The 14,431-nt window shown below is 42.5% G+C and overlaps 1 protein-coding gene across 1 annotated transcript in view; it reads left to right on the top strand.

Moving 5' to 3' along the window:
• Nucleotides 1-3,845: 3,845 nt before the first annotated feature.
• Nucleotides 3,846-14,431, top strand: part of GPR78 (G protein-coupled receptor 78) — a 55,625-nt gene continuing 45,039 nt past the window's right edge. Inside the window, exon 1 of the mRNA XM_040335360.1 lies at nucleotides 3,846-4,982. Within this exon, the coding sequence (XP_040191294.1) occupies nucleotides 4,315-4,982 (668 nt within the window). The 5' untranslated portion in view covers nucleotides 3,846-4,314. The remainder of the gene's footprint in view (nucleotides 4,983-14,431) is intronic.

Here is a 14,431-nt window from a genome sequence, read left to right as displayed (position 1 = left end):
TGCAATACTTCGGCGTCCGCTGGGTGGCGTTCACGTCGTTTTCCGCGTCGGGTATGCAAATTAGCTATTTCCGTCGATCCGCGAACGTACGAGCGGCAGGCGCATTTTTTTACGGCGTCTCTAGTCGGCTTTTTCCGGCGTATAGTTAAAGCTGGTATTTCGTTGCGTATAGTTAGACCTGCCATGTTAAGTATGGCCGTCGTTCCCGCGTTTATTTTGAATTTTTTTTTGCGTAAGTCGTCCGTGAATTGGGATGGATGTAATTCACGTCTAAGTTAAAAAAAATGACGTCGGTGCGACGTCATTTAGCGCAATGCACGGCGGGAAATTTAGAAACGGCGCATGCGCAGTTCATTCGGCGCGGGGATGCACTTCATTTAAATAAAAAACGCCCCCTAATCGCCGATTTGAATTCCGCCGCCAGAGATAGACTACTTACGGCGCAAATTCTTCCAGGATTCGAACTAAAGCCAGGTAAGATACGGCGGCGTAGCGTATCTCTGATACGCTGTGCGGGTGCAGATCTCTGTGGATCTGCCCCGGTAATTCTAAATTCTCCTTGTTGATCAGATGCCATTAAGATATCATAAAGAATAAGGGAGAAGTAATTTACAGATGGCCTTTATATTGGATTTCCCTTACAGTGTGCATACAGGAATCCATTAAGGTGTGCAGGGATCATTTTAATTAATTAAACACACACACACAAACGCACACACACACACACACGCCCACACAAAAACACACTCAGAAAAACTTACTGGACCTGAGAATTGCTAATAATAAAAATTAAGCAGTACCAAAACCCTAATTTCAGTATAAGGGGGTGTGTCCACAATTACTCAACTAGAAAAACTCAATGTATAAAAAAAATGTAAATGTACAACCTATTACACATCTCAGTGTCTGTATTGGCATCCCCACAATCCCACACCCTCCCTCCAACTTCCCCTGTATGGAAACACACACACACATACACACATACTGGACCTGAGAATTGCCAATAATAGTGATTAGGAAGTACCAAAACAATAATTTCAATATAATGGGAGGTGTCTCCACAATTGTTCAACTAGAAAAACTCACAAAAAATAAAGGATATAAAACCTACTATTGGTTACTGCAAAATATTTATTTGTATAGAAATAATAAAATGTACAACCTATTACACATTCCAGTGTTTGTCTTGGCATCCCCACAATCCCACACCCTCCCTCCCACTGCTCCTGTATGGAAACACACACACAGAAGAACTTACTGGACCTGAGAATTACCAATAATAGTGATTAGGAAGCACCAAACCATAAATTAAGTATAAAGGGAGGTGTGCCCACAATTAGTCAACTAGAAAAACTCACAAAAAATAAAGGATATAAAACCTACTATTAGTTACTGCAAAATATATATTCATATGGAAACATTTAAACGTAAAAAAAATATTACATATTACACATATCAGTGTCTGTCTTCTTGGCATCCCTACAATCCCACACTCTCCCTCCCACTGCCCCATGTATGAAAACATACACACACATAAATAGTAATGTAAATATTACTAGAACTGCTATAACCCTTTGAAAATTGTATGCAGAACAAAAGCAGAATATATATAAATTGCATGCACCAAAACTGCAGAACAAAAATGAATGTGAGGTGATCCCAATACTTCTTGATGCCATTAAGGGTCACAAAGTAATCATTTAGAGATGGACGACTACATAGTGGATATCCCTTACAGTGTGTACTCGGGAATTCATTAATCTAATGTGTGTGTGGATCAATTATATATATATATATATATATATATATATATATAATTTAAATTTCATGCAAAAAAATACAGAATAACAAAAATGTATGTAAGGCGGTCTAAAAAAAATGCAGAATAACAAAAATCGATGTTAGGTGGTCTAAATACTTCTTGATGCCATTAAAGTGTCATAAAGTAATATTTTACAGATGCACTACAGAGGGGGTATTCTTTACAGTGTGCACCCAAGAATTCATTGATTGAATGTGTGCGAGGAATTATTGCTTTTATAAGAAAAAAAAGATGTGTATATATATACAGTATATATATATATATATATATATATATATATATATATATATATATATATATATATATATATATATATATATATATATATATATATATATATATATATATATATATTAGGGCTGTTACTGATCAAAATGTTTCTGTTCGATTAATCATTTTTATTTTTTTTATCGATTAATCAACTAATTTCGATTAATTATAACGCACATACAGATCCAACTACTTTTAGCTGATCTCCTTGCAGGCTGATTCCCAGTGCAGCTACCAACCACTGGAAACATGGATAGCAGGAAACAAAAAAAACACACAAAGGCAGCGCTCAATGGGAATAGCATTAAAACTTTTATAGTCTTCAAGTAGGTAACCAAATAAATATTGCACTGGAGATAAAATCGATGTAGCTACATAAACTGTAAAAATGGTGCGAGTAATACCAAACGGTACCAAAAGCAGTCATAAAAACATGTAGCCAAGTATGATACTGGTATAAAAATGTGTACAACGATACCACTGCTGAATCCAGTTGAGGAGAGGTTAACATCAGTCCATCGGCATGTAGATGTCCCATGAAGGGAACTATCAGTGGATGGCTGTAGAATCCCAGGTTGATAGAGGGAAGTGATAGAGGGAAGTGTAACAGCCCTTGCGTGTGGCAGATACTGTAGTAAGGTCCCGCCGGCATGCAGATATGAAGGCACAGCAAAGGAGCCCTTCAGATGGACACTGCAAGCCCCGCCGGTGTCCGTGATGTCACCGGATCTCCGACGGAACTCCCTGAAGGCCCAGAAGCCGGCGGAGAGGTGAGTACCAATCAAAAGAATTTTAATCGATCAAAAAGATTTTGATCGATCAAAAAAATTAAAGATTAATCGATTAATTAAAAGTTAATTTGCACAGCCCTAATATATATATATATATATATATATATATATATATATATATATATATATATATATATATATATATATATATATATATATATACATACATACATACACACACATATACAGAGTTATAGCATATTGTATATGTATACAGTATATATACACTGACTGTAAGGGGTATCCACTAGGTAGTCCATCTTTAAATGATTACTTTGTGACCCTTTAATGGCATCAATAAGTATTTAGACCATCTCACATTCATTTTTGTAATTTTGCCCTTTTTTTTTTTTTTTGCAATCTCTCTCTCTCTCTCTCTCTCTCTCTCTCTCTCTCTCTCTCTCTCTCTCTCTCTCTCTCTCTCTCTCTCTCTCTCTCTCTCTCTCTCTATCTATCTATCTATCTATCTATCTATCTATCTATCTATCTCTCTCTCTCAATCTGTGAGTGTGTGTATATATATTTCATGCAAAAAAAAAAGGGGGGGGGGGGGCAAAATAACAAAAATGAATGTGAGATGGTCTAAATACTTATTGATGCCATTAAAGGGTCACAAAGTAATCATTTACAGATGGACTGCCTAGTGGATATCCCTTACAGTCAGTGTATATATTATACATATATAATATGCTATAACTCTGTAATAATTGCATGGAAAAGTAATGTAGAATAATAATAATGAAAATGGTCTAAATACACCTTGGAGCTCATATATTCTTCTTAACGCCATTAAAAGGAATATAAAGCATAAGAAATGGATTACTGGATCACATGGATTACTTAGTGTTTGTATTTGTAATTCGTCTGGAGGTCTCCTTTAACCATGAGGGTATGTGTTCTGTAGTGATTGATGAGCCTCCCTTGTCATAGTGTAGCACAGTGTTTCCCTCCGATTACGTGTAATGAAGCAGCAGAAGTAGTGCTGTGTATAGTAGTGTGTGTGCTGAGATGTGCATCTTTGCCTTTGTCAGCGGTCCTGCCCTGCGCATGAGTCAGTGTTCCAGGCAGAGCGGAGAAGGTGTGCCACAATTGCTGCGCTGGCTCCTCGGCTAGACCTGTGGCGGAGCGCTGAGCTGCGGGTCGTAGTGGCGGAGCGCTGAGCTGCGGGTCGTAGTGGCGGAGCTGCGGGTCGTAGTGGCGGAGCGCTGTGGGTCATTGCCGGGGATGCTGAGACCTGGACAGCAGCCAGCCTCAGGCGATGGATTCCCCGTCCGCAGCGATCCTGACTTCAGCACCTCGGACAGCAGCTCCATAGAGAACAGCGCCGGGCGCCTCCTCCAGCACCAAGCCATGGGGCTAGCAGGCATGTAGGGAAGCCACCCTGGTCTCCATCCAATGAGGCGATCCCTGCTGATGGATATAAGCTGAGAAATGCCCTTGCCAGAGATTCTGCTGGCCGTTTTTCTCATTGTCGTGTTTGTGGTGTCCCTACTCGCCAACCTGCTGGTTCTGATCTGCTTTGTGTACAGTGCCGAGATCAGGAAGCAAGTGTCTGGCATCTTCCTGGTCAACCTGTCCCTGTGCAATCTACTCCTGACTATCCTCAACATGCCCTCCACTTTCCTGGCCATGCTCAGCCACCAGCAGCCCTTTGGCGACTGCCTGTGCAAGGCTCTGGGCTTCTTGGAAACTTTTCTGACTTCCAACACCATGCTCAGCATGGCAGCACTCAGCATAGACAAATGGATCGCTGTGGTTTTCCCACTGAGTTACACCAGCAAGATGAGGTATAAGGACGCTGTGATCATGATGGGCTACACCTGGCTGCACTCTCTCACCTTCCCCTTGGTTTCCTTGTTCCTCTCTTGGTTGGACTATAGCAGCATGTATGCCTCTTGTACCTTACAGGTGCACGAAGCTCCAGAGAAAAAACGTTTTATGGTGTTCACCATCGTTTTTCACGCCGCCAGTTTCGTGCTGTCGCTGGTCATTTTGTGCTTCACCTACTTAAAGGTGCTGAAAGTGGCACGATTTCACTGCAGGAGGATAGACATTATCACCATGCAAACACTGGTGCTGCTTGTAGACATACACCCCAGGTAATTTACTCATGTTTACCTGTTTACAGATGATTGGTCGTTGAATTTATATCCAATACATACTCCTAAAATATTTTTTTTTTTTAATTGCTGATGGTACTAATTAGGGTTGTCCCGATACCACTTTTTTAGGACCGAGTACAAGTACCGATACTTTTTTTCAAGTACTCGCCGATACCGAATACCGATACTTTTTTTTAAATGTGTCCCCAAATGCAGCCATGTCCCCCCACAAATGCAGCCATGTCCCCCCACAGATGCAGCCATGTCCCCCCACAGATGCAGCCATGTCCCCCCACAGATGCAGCCATGTCCCCCCCATATGCAGCCATGTCCCCCCCATATCCAGCCATGTCCCCCCATATGCAGCCATGTCCCCCCATATCCAGCCATGTCCCCCCCATATGCAGCCATGTCCCCCCATATGCAGCCATGTCCCCCCCATATGCAGCCATGTCCCCCCCATATCCAGCCATGTCCCCCCATATGCAGTCATGTCCCCCCATATGCAGCCATGTCCCCCCCATATGCAGCCATGTCCCCCCATATGCAGCCATGTCCCCCCATATGCAGTCATGTCCCCCCCCATATCCAGCCATGTCCCCCCATATGCAGCCATGTCCCCCCCATATCCAGCCATGTCCCCCCATATGCAGCCATGTCCCCCCCATATATGCAGCCATGTACCCCTTACCTACATGCTGCCGCGCCTCCGCCGCTTGGTTAATACGGGCGGGGAACATCACAGCTTTCATTTGAATAGCTGTAGTGTTTCCCGCCGCGCTGCGTATAGACACTCCCCCTTGCTCGGGATTGGACAGATCACCCGAGCAAGGGGGATTGTCTATACGCGGCGCGGCGGGAAACACTACAGCTATTCAAATGAAAGCTGTAATGTTCCCCACCCGTATTAACCAAGCGGTGGCGGGATGCGGCGTAGCGGTGGCGGCGGCAGGGGGGGCGAGTATTCGGCCAGGCATCGGGGGCATTTGCGGGAGTACAAGTACTCCCGCAAATACTCGGAATCGGCCCCGATACCGATACTAGTATCGGTATCGGGACAACCCTAGTACTAATTGTTATACTGAGAAGTTAAAACTTGCACACACAAGCACTAAATAAGTATTAACCGTTAATCTCCCACAAATATAAAGAGAGAAACATTTAAGGTATTTGTACTATACACCATCTCTTCGGAGAAAGACAGTAAAACCTTGATTTGAGAGCATAATTCGTTCCAGAAACATGCTTGTAATCCAAAGCACTTGTATATCAAAGCATTTTATACAGGGTATAAAAGAGAAGAGAGGCACCTCTAATGCCTTGTACACACACGATCGGAATTTCCGATGGGAAAAGTCAGACAGACTTTTTCCATCGGATATTCCGATCATGTGTAGCCCTATCTGAGTTTTTTCATCGGAAATGCCGATGAATTCCATCGGAGCTTAGATATAGATCATGTTCCATATTTCTGCAATGGAATTCCGATGTGATTTAGCTGGGCAAAAGCCTGATCGCGTTTACGTGGCATAGGTGTAGCAATGAGTTGCTAAATTTTGTACCTTTATTAAATGTAACCATATTATTACACTTATGCCGCGTACACACGATTGGTTCGTCTGATGAAAACGGTCTGATGGACCGTTTTCATCAGGCCAACCGATCGTGTGTGGGCCCCATCAGTTTTTTCCCATCGGTGTAAAAACTTAGAACCTGTTTTAAAATTATCTGATATTTAAAAAAAAAAACTATAGAAAAAAACGATCGTCTATAGGGAAATCCATCGGTTAAAAATCAACGCATGCTCAAAATCAAGTCGACGCATGTTCGGAAGCATTGAACGTCATTTTTCTCAGCACATTGTTTTACGTCACCGCGTTCTGACACAATCGGGTTTTTTTTAACTGATGGTGTGTAGGCAAGACTGATGAAAGTCAGCTTCATCGGATATCTGATGAAAAAATCCATCAGACCGTTTTCATCGGATGAACCAATCGTGTGTACAGGTCATTAGAGGCTCCTCTCTTCCTTTTTATACTTAGTTGTGACATGACGCTACTCTTATATCAAGACATCGCTTGTATATCAAGGCAAAATGTATTAAAAGATTTTGCTTGTCTTGCAAAACGCTCTCAAACCAAGTTACTCTCAAACCAAGGTTTTACTGTAAATATAAAAAGAGATTCACCTTTTAGGGATATGTATTGTACACCTTTCTTCTTCAGCCTTTCTCAACTAGGATTCTATGAAACCTTTAGGGTTCCTCCAGAGGTTAATAGGGGTTCCTTGAACAATGAGCCATTCTGCCTCTCAGATACGTAACCACTGTCTCTAATGATCTTTTTATCTATCTCTGAAGGGAATACCTCCTTCAAAGCACCAAGGTAAAGGGACCCTTTTCCCAATGACCACCTATATAAGGAGACCTCTTCTCTACTGACCACTTATGAATGTGGTCACTACAGGGATATGTATTACCTTTCTCTCTCTAGAACATGCTTTCTCAATTAGGGTTCTGTGGAAGCCTATGGTTCCTCCAGAGGATGCTAGGGGGTTCATTGTGCAAGGAACAATGTCTGCCTCTCAGATAAGTAACACTGGGGTAGATTCACATACCTTTTGCGGCGGCGTATCTCCAGATACGCCGCCGTAATTTGAATTCCTCGCCCGCGTAGCGTTACGCCGATTCTCAAAGGCAGTTACGCTGAAAAAATAGGCTTCCTCCACCGACGTAACTTGATTGCGGCGGCGTAGAATTGTGTGCAATATAACTTTGGCCGCTAGGGGCGCTACCGTTGTTGTCGGCGTAGAATATGCTAATTTCCTAGATATCCCGATTCACAAACGTACGTGCGCCCGGCGTTCGTTTTTTTACGTCGTTTGCGTAAAGGCTTATTCTGCGTAAGACTGCTCCTGCTATATAGGAGGCGCAGCCAATGTTAAGTATGGACGTCGTTCCCGCTTAGAAATTTGAATTATTTACATCGTTTGCGTAAGTCTTTCGCGAATAGGGCTGGACGTAGTTTACGTTCACGTCGAGACCAATACGTCGTTACGCCGTACTTGGAAGCAATGCACACTGGTATATGTACACAGACGGCGCATGCGCCATTCGTAAATCACGTCAATCATGTCAGGTCATCACATATTACCATAAAACACAACCCCCCTTCCCCATTTGAATTACGCACGCTTACGCTGGCCCCATTTACGCTACGCCGCCGCGACTTACGGAGCAAGTACTTTGTGAATACAGCACTTACTCCTGTAAGTTGCGGAGGCGTAGCGTAAATACACTACGCTGCGCCGCCGTAAATTATAGCGTAGCTACCTGAATCTACCCCACTGTCTTTAATGATCTTTCTTTCGAGCTATATGTAAAGGGAATTCTCCCCACCAAGCACCAATGTAAAGGAGACCTTCTCCAAATGACCACTTATATAAGGGAACCCCTTCTCTACTGACCACTAAAGTGGGCACTACAGGGATATATATTATTCACTTTCTTTCTTTTGAGCATGCCTCCTCAATAATTGTCTGTGGAAGCCCAGGGTTCCTCCAGAGGTTGCTAGGGTTTTTTTGAGCAAGGAGCAATTTCTGCCTCTCAGATAAGTAACTACTGTCTCCAAAGATTTTTTTAGTTATCTGTATAAGTAATTCATCTCACCAAACTCTGGTGGGAATTCTCCCAATGACTAAACATATAAGGTGCCCTACTCCACTGACCATTAGTGAAAGGTGGCACTTCAGGCATATGTACTATGTATCTTCTGTCTTTAGACGTATGCAAATTGGATGCTGGTTTCCACGCAGGAGATTGTGACTGGCTTTCTGTCGAGCCGGTTTCCACATCTCCGCAGCGGCTCTGGTGCGAATTGCACAGGAGCCTTATGTGTCTTTTGATCTGTTTCAGGTCTGAATTGAGCCCAAAATTCGGTCTGAAATCGGACCTGAGCCCAGGTTCACACATATGCGATCTCAGACATCGCATGTAATGCGTACCCACACCGCAGGTGCCGATTACATGTGACGTCTGTGCAATGCGAGTTCAGTCATACAGTTGTATGACTGAACTCACATTAGATTTGTAGGAAAAAAAGTGCAGTGACTTTTTTTTCACCCTGCACTGAAATCGGATCGCATGGGTGTTCTCACCTATGCAAACTGATTCCTGTGCGAGTTCACACTGTGATCTGTGAACTGATCTGGGGGTGTCATTAATAATGTATTGACACCCACAGAGGGCAGTGTGAACTGCCTGCGGGAGAGATGCAGGAACCAGCGCTGTAAACACACTGATTCCCCCATCGCACAAGTGTGAACCTAGGCTCAATGGAGACACACCAGACTCCTTCTGTGAGCCGATGCATGTTCCAGTCTGAACCCAGCCTCAACCATGATTCCATGGAACCCTAGAGTCCCTCCTAATGACCACCAATATAAGGGAACCTCTTCTCTACTGACCACCAATGAAAGTGGGCACCACTTATTATTCACTTTCTTTCTCTAGAGCATGCTTTCTCAATTAATGGTCCGTGGAAGCCTAGAGTTCCTCCAGAGGTTGCTAGGGATTTTTTGAGCAAGGATACATTTCTGCCTCTCAGATAAGTAACTACCGTCATAGATCTGCTTAGCTATCTCTGTATAGGGAATTCAACTTTCCAAACTCTGGTGGGAATTCTCCCAATGATTACAAAATAAAAGGGGCCCTACTCCACTGACCATTAGTGAAAGGGGCACTTCAGGGATATGAACTATACATCTTCTGTCTTTATACCAATAATTATCAGTCATGATTCCATGGAACCCTAGGGTCCCTCCAGGGGTTGCTAGGGATTTCTTGAGCAGGGAACACTGTCTATCTCTCAGATAAGTAACTCACTATTTCTAAAGATCCTTGTAGCCATCTCTTTTTTTTAATCATATCGTTTTTATTATTGTTTGCGTGACAAAAATATAAAAAACAGTGCACCAGCGTGCATATTTTTGGCATGATAAATACACAACATACATTTTTCCCCTTTTTCCCCCTATCTTATCTTCCTCTCTTACTCTATTGCATTGTGATTAAGTGAAAAACCTCTTGGTTCCAGGTTATCTTCCCACGTTTCCACCCACTTGCCCACCCCTCTAACCCTCACCCTCCCACCCAACCACTCTCCCCCTCACACCGTGAACCAGTTTTTGAGGTTGGTATAATTCATTAATTAAATCTTCCCTAAAAAGGGATGCCCAATAGCGGGTTAAAATATAAATTACGTTTTGAGAGCCAGCTGTCATCTTATTATATAGGACATCCTATTTCGTCCAGCCACGGTTTCCACATCCTTACAAACTGTTTATAATTGCCCTGTAGCCATCTCTAAATTGAATTCATCCTGCCAATCACCAATGGGAATTCACCCAATGACCACCAATTTAAGAAGGGCCCTTCTCCATTGACCATTAATGGAAGGGGCACTTCATGTACTGTAGACCAGCTTTTATCAGCCATTGCTCCCAGGGGTTGCTAGGGATACTATGAGCAATGAACATTTTCTTCCTCTAAGTAAGTAACCACTGACTCCAATGATCTTTTTGATCTATCTGTAAGAGCACCACTGAACACCGGCCCTTCTCCCAATGACCACCAGTGTAAAGGACCCACTAATAAAAGGAGGAACTCCACTGGCCACCATAGTGAGGGAGCACTACAATTTTCATTGCCTGTGTTTCTTTTTTGGCCATTATTATTATCATCATTATTTTTTTATTTCTTTTTTCCAAATCATCATTATTGTCATTATCATGGCATTCATTATTTTATTATAATTAATATTAATCATTTATTATCAGGGGGTTATTGAGACTTAAGGTTTATTTGAAGGGTTCCTCATTGTTAAAAAGGTTGAAAAAGTTTGCTCTAGATCAGTGGTCTCCAAACTGTAGCCCTGGGGCCAAATGCGGCCCTTTGCTTGCCTTTACCCGGCCCTTGGGGCACTATTCTTCCTGCTGATACTAGACACTATTCTGCCAACTGGCACAAATAATGGGGCACTATTCCTCCCAATGATACCAGAGATGGGGCACTGCTCCTCCCCCTAATACCAAAAGTGGCAATGTTTACTCCCACTGATGCCAAGAAAAATGTCCAGTCCCACTGGTCACAGTCTGCCCCCCCCTAAAGACTAAAGGACAATAAACTGTCCCTTTGTGTGTGTGTATATATATATATATATATATATATATATATATATATATATATATATATTGTACATATGCAGTATATACCCACACAAAAACCTTCATATACTGTATGTAATCAAATGCCATCTAGCCACCATATAGCAATGGTTAAAGTCAACAATCAGTCATCATTTTTTTCCATGCAGAGACAGTTTTGCTTTTAAAACAGGTGAGGTGGAGATTAAGGTTCAACATTGAAACAGGTAAGGTGAAGATGATGAGTGGCTTTGGAATATAGCACTTTGCCTAATGACATTACACTTCACACTCTATAAGTCAAATCCTTATTAATATAGAGCAACAAAGCAAAAGAATGGGCACTGGGCACTTGCCATTAGCTTCCTTCCAGATTTCAGCTTTTAAAAATGTAAAGCCATGATCACAAAGACTGCTAGTTTACTCAAGCTTGCAATGTTTTACACATGACTGTTTACATTGTATTTTAAAGGCAATGGTGTTATAATAAAACAGAGGGTGCCATAGAGTAGATTAGGAGATTAGTTTTGGCAGAAATAACACAGCAGTTGCATTTTTTAAATGGACAGAAATGAATAACAGTATTATAAAGGTCAATACTGACTCATATATTGCCAGAAGAAATTACTAATCAATGCTATTGGAATATATTGCACAGAAATACTAGTGATGATTTGTTGTACATTAATTAACATCTCAGGGTAGCAGCGGAAAGAAGGTTACTATATACTGTAAGAATTAAATATTTTGCACAAAATTTAACAAGAGTTCAAATCAAACCCACTCATATGAACACTATACAAAGTATTAAAGTCAGAGGCAGAAATAATGTAAATTATGTTGCATTTAGTTTATAAAACACGGAAGCAGTCAGTTAATTTTGATTTATGTTGTAATGTTCCACACCACAGTGTTTTTGAAGATTAACACAGCATCAAATGAGAATTGCACTATAGAGTAGAATTTTATGATCTGTATTTAAAAGCTTTACTCTGCCGTGTCACATAAAAATTGTACTTCATCATTCAGCATTTGGTTCTTATAGTTTATACACAGTGTTATATATATTGATTTTAAAACATTGTAATTAAACCAGTGTAAAACAAATAGTAATTAGCCCTACAGATAATTTATCTGCAATGTTATACATGGAGTAACTTGCTTCCTCAACAGCACTGTTGTATGGATTGCACCTTCGCAACATTTGCTACATTTTGCTTAGTTTTATCTTTCTGATTATATATTTATTTTGACAGTAAAATCATCAACCATGCAAACAGCATTTAATACCTCTCTTGTTCCATTATGGTTAATGTTTCTCCTCCACCCCCACTGTATATTTGCAATTATGTATGCTAAGAGGGAAACAAATGTAGACTATTATTTACTTATCTGCTCTGCCCTATACACCTAAAGACATGTCCAACTATATTTGTGGCACAAAGGCCATTTCAAAGAAAAGCAGAAATCTTGTGTTTAATTGGGCACCCCTATTAGTAGTAATGTGAGGCAATTTCCACCTTCAGGACTCCAACACCAGGCCTCCCCCCTACTGATGTTTAAAGCAGGGCTTTGTTTCAGGGGGAACTTGGGGGAACTCAGTTCCACCACCTGTGGCTCAGACCCTTTGGTGCCTGCTCACCACAATCACTTATAAACACAGAAGTCTGGTTTCTGTGTTTACAAGTGACAGCTTTGTAACCCCCTGAACTCTGCACTCTGTATGTAATGCAATTCTGGTATTTAATGCCCCTTTAAGACCCTTCTACGGTTTGTGAAATCTGAACGGGTCGTGGTTGAGTTCCTGCACCTATTTTCTGAGAAAAAAAGCTCTGGTTTAAAGTATTTGTTGGGATGAGGGCTGGTTCACACCAGCCACTTTATTGAAACACAGGGAGTGGTGTTTGGTGCGGTGGGGTTCGAGATCAGAAATCAGATTGGTGCATCACACTTTTTTTTTAACAAACTTTACTGAGATGTCGCACAGACACTTCATAAAGTTTAATTGCCGCCCCGTGGTGCGAGGCAGTGGATTGCCTTACACTGCGCTGCTCTGCGCTGATAAAAAATACTGAATGCAGTGCTGCACACCACTGGAATGCAGTGGTGTGAACCGGGCACATAGACGTTACCTGAACCTTTGGGGCAAGAAACCATAAAGAGCGCCCCTGACCCAATCCCGGGGCCCTTCCTGTTGATCCAGGACCCATTACTTCCATCGCAGGGCCTTTTATTGCGGTCCCATAGCAGGACCTTTTCACATGTTCTGCAGTGGAACCCCTTCCTGCATGGTTGCCAACCTTTCCCAAAAAAATTCAGGGATGCATTTTTTTTATGTGTTTAGCCAGCCAGTGTAGGTGGAGAACATATCTTGATTAGGGGTGGGCCATTTAAAATGGGTATGGTTCTACAAGAGCTATCTAATGCCATATCCTTTTGCACATATCTACACCCCCCAGAATGCCTACGTACCCCTCAGGACACCTCTATACCCCCTGCACATCTCTGTACCTCCCAAATAACCCCTGTACCCCTAGCACACTGCTGTACCCCCTAGCACACTTCTGTACCCCTTTGCACATCACGGCACTTCCTACACACACCTCTGCACCTCCCAGGATCTCCTGTTCCCCCCACAACACACCTTTGCACCCCCATACACATCTGCACCTTCTAGAATCCTCTTTATCCCCCAGTATGCCTCCATACACCCAGTAAGCCTTTGTAATCCCTGTGCTCCACTCCCCCATACACACACACACACCTCTGCACCTCCCAGCAACCTCTGTATCCCTCCAGCACACCATTGTACACCACAGCAAGCACCCCACACATCCCCAAGGCCCCTTTTACACAGGGCAGACCCATCAGTGGGATCTGCTTGCTTAGCGGGGGGATGTCTCTGCTGATCCCCACTGAGAAAATGGATGATAGGTCCATGTTCACTCCACTGAAGCTAAAAGGACATGGACACAGCCCACTACTATCTATAAGGGGGTTGAATGGAAATGAAATAAACCACATGTGCATTTCCTTCTGACTGTCATCTGATCTGCCAGCTGGATGGGGAATTTTTAGCGGACAGGATCGGATTGGATGGCTCAATAGAGAGCTATTGATGGACTGATCTGGTCCACCTAAAAAACAGACACATGGACCCAAACAGTCCACCAGTGTGAAAGGGGCCCAACAAATCTCTGCTCTGTACCCACTTGATGTACCCCCCCCCCCCACACACACACACT

This window comes from Rana temporaria, chromosome 1 (assembly GCF_905171775.1).
Source record: "Rana temporaria chromosome 1, aRanTem1.1, whole genome shotgun sequence".
Taxonomy (NCBI): Eukaryota; Metazoa; Chordata; class Amphibia; order Anura; family Ranidae; genus Rana; species Rana temporaria.
The sequence above is the reverse complement of the archived record's forward strand: the minus strand, read 5'-3'. Positions and strand labels throughout refer to the sequence as shown.